Source organism: Cyprinodon variegatus, unplaced genomic scaffold (genome assembly GCF_000732505.1).
Source record: "Cyprinodon variegatus isolate N-32 unplaced genomic scaffold, C_variegatus-1.0 Scaffold1091, whole genome shotgun sequence".
Lineage (NCBI taxonomy): Eukaryota > Metazoa > Chordata > Actinopteri > Cyprinodontiformes > Cyprinodontidae > Cyprinodon > Cyprinodon variegatus.
The window spans coordinates 16,991-23,547 of NW_015151544.1; the positions used below are offsets into that span (position 1 = coordinate 16,991).

General features: G+C 40.2%; 1 protein-coding gene across 1 annotated transcript in view; it reads right to left on the reverse strand.

The window, feature by feature from the left end:
• Nucleotides 1-6,557, reverse strand: part of myo18b (myosin XVIIIB) — a gene marked incomplete at its 3' end in the record, with an annotated part of 75,746 nt that overhangs the window by 16,618 nt on the left and 52,571 nt on the right. The window contains exons 18-22 of the mRNA XM_015400295.1: nt 5,408-5,591; nt 4,381-4,531; nt 529-638; nt 384-449; nt 171-299 (exon numbers count right to left, since the gene is read on the reverse strand). Coding sequence (XP_015255781.1) covers nt 171-299; nt 384-449; nt 529-638; nt 4,381-4,531; nt 5,408-5,591 — 640 coding nt within the window. The remainder of the gene's footprint in view (nt 1-170; nt 300-383; nt 450-528; nt 639-4,380; nt 4,532-5,407; nt 5,592-6,557) is intronic.

Below are 6,557 nucleotides of genomic sequence, written 5' to 3' on the forward strand. Positions count from 1 at the left end.
TACCGCTTGTAGTATTAAATTAGTATTTAGTATTAATTAAGTATTTAATTAGGCATGCACACTATTGGTAAAAATTTGACTTCATAACACGTTTATAACTATATAAATGTTTGTGAAAAAATTAAAATTGGCTGTATTAGGACACAGAGATTGAGAATCAAGTAACTCACCTTGAGCTTGCGGTACATCTGACGTCCCAGATGTCCTTTACAGGCGGCCTGGAGGTAAACCAGCCACCCAGTGACCTGCTGATCCCTCTGCTGCTCCAGGTATTGTAACACACCTCGCTTCATGAAAACCTGAGACCCAGCAGAGAAAAACATTGTTGAATCATTCATTGATCCCTGTTTTTACAGGCTGGTTTATTCCAAACATGCTCTCACCCTGCTGGCACCAACTACAATGCTCTTTTTATCTATGTCCAGCTCGACCAGCAGCTCCTCCACTGCCTAACAGTAAAAAAAATAATAATAAAGTGAGTTTATGATCTTTTTTCTAACAGAGAACTCTGGCGACTTGTTCTCCTACCTTTCTTTCGTCGTGACTGACAAATATGGAGGCATAACGCTTCATAATGGGAGGAGATAAAGCTTGAAAATAGCACCTGAAATCACTGAGCGTCATGTGTTCTGGATAACCTGCAAACAAAAAGAGAAGCTGGGAAATATGGGCTTTATAAGCATTCTAACAGCGGCATATTTGATTAGTTTAGAAGCTATTTTTTGTGTGAAATTTCTGTATGCGGAGCTCCTATTTTTCACTTCATCAATACAGTACGCAGCTATAACCCTGGGATTACTATTTGTGGAGTAAACATGCAGCCTTATGACCATACGCGAAAATCCGTCAACAGCTCTACTAATACAGATTCTGTATGGTTTTAGTTTCTCATGTGAATCATCATGCTGCATGAAGTTGGGACCTGGTCGTTTTAAATTACCCATAAACCTCAGCCGTACTCATTGAGGATCTAGGGTTTTGAGCAGGTACTGGCGGACAGTTCTTTGGGAAACAACCAAGCCACCTGAAAAGCATTTCAGATGTATTCATTTCTAACCGTAAAGAATCCCATGCTGGTTTTATTGCTCCTGCAGGAACAGTGCGACTTCCAGCAAGTCAGAGTGGGCTTTTTCGCCTAAACCAAGGCATACACTGCGACTTTTTTTGCCCTATTCGGGCCGACTTTTCAGTATTACGATAAATTTCCGATTTAAGCCTGATTGTGCGTCGTGTAGCGTACAGGGGGTTATGAGGGGGGATCAGCCTCACGACAACCTCCTCATCAGGAATCGTGAGGTCGGGAGACAATCAAACATGTCTGAAATTCAGCTGGCCGTTATATGGTGGTCGTGGGCAAATCGCTCAGTGATCTTCTTCTTCCTCTCAGGTGAAAACACAGAAGCATGCCGCCTTTTCTTTTTAGGGCTTTCAGCACAAAATTGCACAAATTGCCAAGGCAGCGCGTTTCACTGTAGTGAGCTTTATATTCCTCTTCTGCTGGTTTGGCTTTCGGATAGACGAGTCCAAGTAGCGCATCTCACTGCGGAGCTGAGTCCGACGTGGTTTTTAGACGTACAGTGTGAGCAGGTAGATCGCATCAGTGTCGGGTCGCACCGTGTGAGAACATACTGTACATCGTGAGCTGTGAACTCTCACTGTATGACCAAACCCTCAGTATTTCCAACCTTCGCATACCTAAAAAAAACATAAAAGCAGATTAAATCCGACAACCCACTCATTGTTCACGTTTCATGTAGCAGAGATCAGCAATGACTGTCCTTCCTGATCTCCTAAATGTGACATATTATCTCAGAATTATGACATCTTATCTTGTAATTTTGAGATAAGATGTCATAATATTGAGATTAGGGTCTAATTACGAGATGGGTATCTCGTAATTATGAGATCTTATCTTGTTATTGTGAGAAAAAGTCTCAGATACTGATACATTTTTTTTTTGGCACCCTTAGTACCAGAGGTACCGTACTACCTCATTGAAACAGCTGAAACACAGGTTGGATTCGGCCACGTCGAGGACTAAGGCCTCTGTACATGGGTTGGAGCTGGAAGCCCTAAAGTAATTACACACATTTCCCACCTCCCAGTCCAACATGGCCGCCTTTTAGTACAGAATTATTTGCTTAAACTCTTTCCCACTTCTGGTAGTTAATCTTCTAAATTCTCCTACTTACATAAATACACATGCGTCTATTCATGAACATGTTCATTTGGTGTTTAAATCCATTAGCAAAAATGCTAACTATTAGCTTGTTTGCTAACATAGAATGGCCTCCTCTTTGATAACAGCAGTTGATAAATCCATCTAATGAATGATTTGCAAGTTAAAATTATTACTTATATCTTAAATGTATGATTTTGTAAGTATAAAATATTACTTTAAATCTCATAATTATGACATAGCATGAAGCAACGTTTGTGAAGTGAAATACAAGGCCAGCAGAGGGAATACTTCAGAACCTGCAATGCAGCAATTGAGTTGATTCTTTCCCGCTATCATCGCAACCCCAAACCCTTTACAGGGGAACAGAAGACCTCGCCTAATCAGCCAGGCCAACAATTCCCTTTAACGCCCCTCCTTTCAGAGACAAAGACAGGTATGGGGCATTGCAGGCTAACAAAAAAGCCAAACGACCCCCATTTCAAAGGGGTGGACCCGTTCATCCATGTTTTTCAAGCAAAAACAAGGCTTTGTTTTTGTTTCACTGTATAAAGCCTCAAACTCAACGCTATTCCTGACATTTTTTATTAAAAAAGCTTCCTGGTTGGGAAGCGAAACATCTTCAAACTTAGAAACAAAGTCCAGTGTAAGACTGAGAACCTTCATCAGCATCCTTCAGATCTAAGGAAGCATCTGATAAAGTGCAAAACTTTTTACAAGGCTGGAGAGTGCACACTCTTCAACCGCATCAGATCTGCAGCTACAACAGCACCGATTCCCAGATACCAGGCATTGGTACCGTATCGGTTCAAATGTGAACGTGACCCAAGCCTAGATCCGAGTGATATTAGTTCACGGAACGTTTGTGTGAATCAAATCATAAAATTAGCTCTGAAACCTTTGAATTGCTGTCAGGCTTAAGAGAATTATGTGTGTTAAAGAAAGTATTTTTACTTAAAAACATCCATTACCAACAAACCCCCGTCCCCCACACACACACAGTCTACAAAAAAGCTTTTCCAACCAAGACATGTAGATTTCCTGATTTCAAGACTTTGTTGTCTTTTGCTGATAGAGTGTTCTAAACAATTTAAGCTAAAATTTGAGGTACGGCGGAGGCGGTGAGGGAGTGGAAAAACGCAAGGGGCAAGTTTGTGCGACAACGGAGGGACATGAGGGTAAAAAAAGAGCGGGGATCCAGCTGGAAGAAGGGTCCCAGCGTTCTCGCTCTTCTAGCTGGTCCAACTTCACGAGTCATTTTCCTCAATGGCGGTCATACAAACCAAACAAGCCAGGAAGGTACGAAACAGGAAATACGTATAGTGTACAGCTGATGTAGAATTGACCAATCAGAGGCCTCCTGTCTGCGGTCACCGCAATTTTGGAGAGGTGCAACAGAGTGTTTGCGGAAGGGGAGGGGGCATATCTGCGTCAAGTGTGACAAACGCAGACGACCTGGTTTCTGAGTATAAATCAGCCTTGAGCTTGGTTCTGCTGGAGGTTTCTTCCTATTAAAAGGGAGTTTTTCCTCTCCACTGTCACTACATGCATGCTNTTTCTGAGTATAAATCAGCCTTGAGCTTGGTTCTGCTGGAGGTTTCTTCCTATTAAAAGGGAGTTTTTCCTCTCCACTGTCACTACATGCATGCTATGAAATGCAAGCAACAGTCTTCTGATTTTTCTTTGGTTTTGGTTTTTGGCCTGGTCAAGAATTTGGCAACCAAAACGAAAACCGAAGAACGGGCCAAAACTAAAAAAATTGCCTTGCCAAAGAAAGCCTTGGTGGGGAAAACCCCCCACAACCCCCCCCCATGACCAAAAAAAACTACATGAATTATTATGTTACCAAAAAAACAACAGACCAACAATAACGAACAACACAACAAGAAACAAAAAAAAAAAAAAAGCAAAAAAAAAAAAAAACATCCGGACAAAAAAAAAAAAAAAAAAAAAACAACCAACAGAACCAGTCTACTGTTGCTACATGCTCATCCAGGAGGAGCGTGTCCTGCAAAGTTGATGACTGGAAGCAATCAGCTGGTTTTCCTTAGATAGAAACTTTGCACTAATCTCACTGGTATATTTGGGCCGTAAACGGCCTTATATGTTGTGCCATAAATAAACCGAATTGAATTATAAGTTTGGTCCATTGTTGATCCTGTTAACTGACGGTGTTGGTTAGAAAAGCCCTACATACAAACCTGTGCGGTAGAGCTGAAGGGCCGACAGGATCTGAGTGCTGTGCAGCTGAGCTCTAAGGGCTGGGACATCAAAGGTGCCGCCGTTTGGTTTTGCATCCACACACTGCAGGAACACCGGCCTGGCTCGACGGATCAGGTTCACCAGAGCATCCTATAGGCAAAGATCCAAACAATGAGATGGTATCATGCTTTCTGACAAGTCAACATTTTGGCAGTAATGTCAAACTTACGTAGAAGGATTAGGGCCACTGAATAACATAAAAAAAAGTTAACTTATCTTTGAATATAATTTCAGTTTAATATGGGAAAAAAGTCAGAATTTTGACTTTGACTTTAATCTCAGAATTCTAACTTTAATCTCAGAATTCTGACTGTATTCTGACAGCAAACGCTAAACATCAAGCCGTAGCCATGTCTGTTTTAGAGACTAGCTCTTCTGTTTTAATCATCTTCTGCTCTTCCATTAATGAAATAGCATCACCAGGGACCCCTCGGACACGTAAAAAGTCGCCTAATTCCTTCATTTTCCACTAATGTGTTACTGGCCCTCCAGAACAACTCACATCTTTGTCAGTGAGGCTGAGTGTTTCACATCTCTTCCTTCATGTTGCCCTTTAAGATTAAGATCCAAAATTCTGAGATTAAAATTAGAATTCTAATTTTAATCTCAGAATGCTGAGAAAAAAGTCAAAATTCTGAGATTAAAGTCAGAATTCTGAAATTAAAATTAAAATTGCTGATGAAGGTTCTCAGTCATCCAGGTCAAAGTCATTCCGTAAAAATTCAAAAAATATCCACTGGACTTGGTTTTCAAGATTTGAAGTCAGCATTCTGAGATTAAAATTAGAATTCTGAGATTAAAGTCAAAATTCTGAGATTAAAGTCAGCATTCTGAGATTAAAATTAGAATTCTGAGATTAAAGTCAGAATTCTGACCTTTTTCCCAGATCAAACTGAAATAAAATTTAAAATCAGTTACATTTTTTTATTGTTTCAGTGGCCCTAATCCTCTTCCGTATAAACTCACTGCTTGAAGCTTCACAGCTATACACTGGGAGTGTCTACGTATTGCTGCCATCCCACCACTGAAGGTTTTGCGGATGGTGCCGTTCCGCTGTAGAGCCCGCTGACTGCCGCCCTCCAACCCGCCCAGGCCTCGACACAGAGGGGGCAGGGAGATTCTTGGTGTAAACATAGTCTTCACCACACCTCTGAGAAGGCAGAGAGAAAATCCTCATCAAACGTGACAGAGCAGCAAGTGCTTTGATCCAAAATGATATATCTACTGTAAGCTGACTATATAGTGAGACGATAGACAAAGAGTAAAAATGACATATAGTCCCTAGCCCAGCCCTGTGCCTCCTTGGGTGCATAGCCAGTCATCTGGATACTCACAAAGAGACTCTGTAATTCCTATTGATGTTGGCCAGAAAATCCTTTAATCCAGCCATGGAAAAATGTACTTTCTGAAGTTATTGTATCAGAAAGTTTAAGGTACTGTCTGAATGGAAAGTGCTCCGCTTTTAAAAAAAGATTGGAACGTACTCTAGAATACTTCCAAATTTTAAAATTAAAAGACCAATAATGTGAATCCGAATAATGTATATGTATATATGTATATCAAGTTTATGCATAAATTGGTTGCTTTTGTCAAATGTTTGCTGTAATTTATGCCCATGCCCCTGGGTTTTTTTTTTCTGTATCACTGCTGTATATGTTTTGTCCTGTTGTTGTTTCTTTTCTTTTCTCTTCCTTGCTCTTTCTTTCTTTGTATAAATGTTCAAAATACCTAATAAGCATAATAAAAAAAGAGAAAAAAACGTGTAGATTACAGGATCAAATGTTTGCAGAACATCACCAATGAAAGTGACACAGAAGCAGCACTCGAGTTGAGGGGGGATGGCATCCTCCTTCTTCTAACAATCTTAAAAATCATCCCCTTTTTAAATGACCATCCCCCCCATACCCCTTTGACATTTTATTAATAAATGTGCAAAATTTCTGCTATATATTAAAAGAAAAGTCTGGTCATATTCAGAATTCAAACTTCTGAAAATACTTTATGTATCAAATTATCAAATACTGATCAATAAATGATCAGTGTTTTTGAGTAATTTTCATTTGAATGTGCTTTACTGGAGGCATCCATGTTAGTCAAAGAAGACTAACACGGTGCG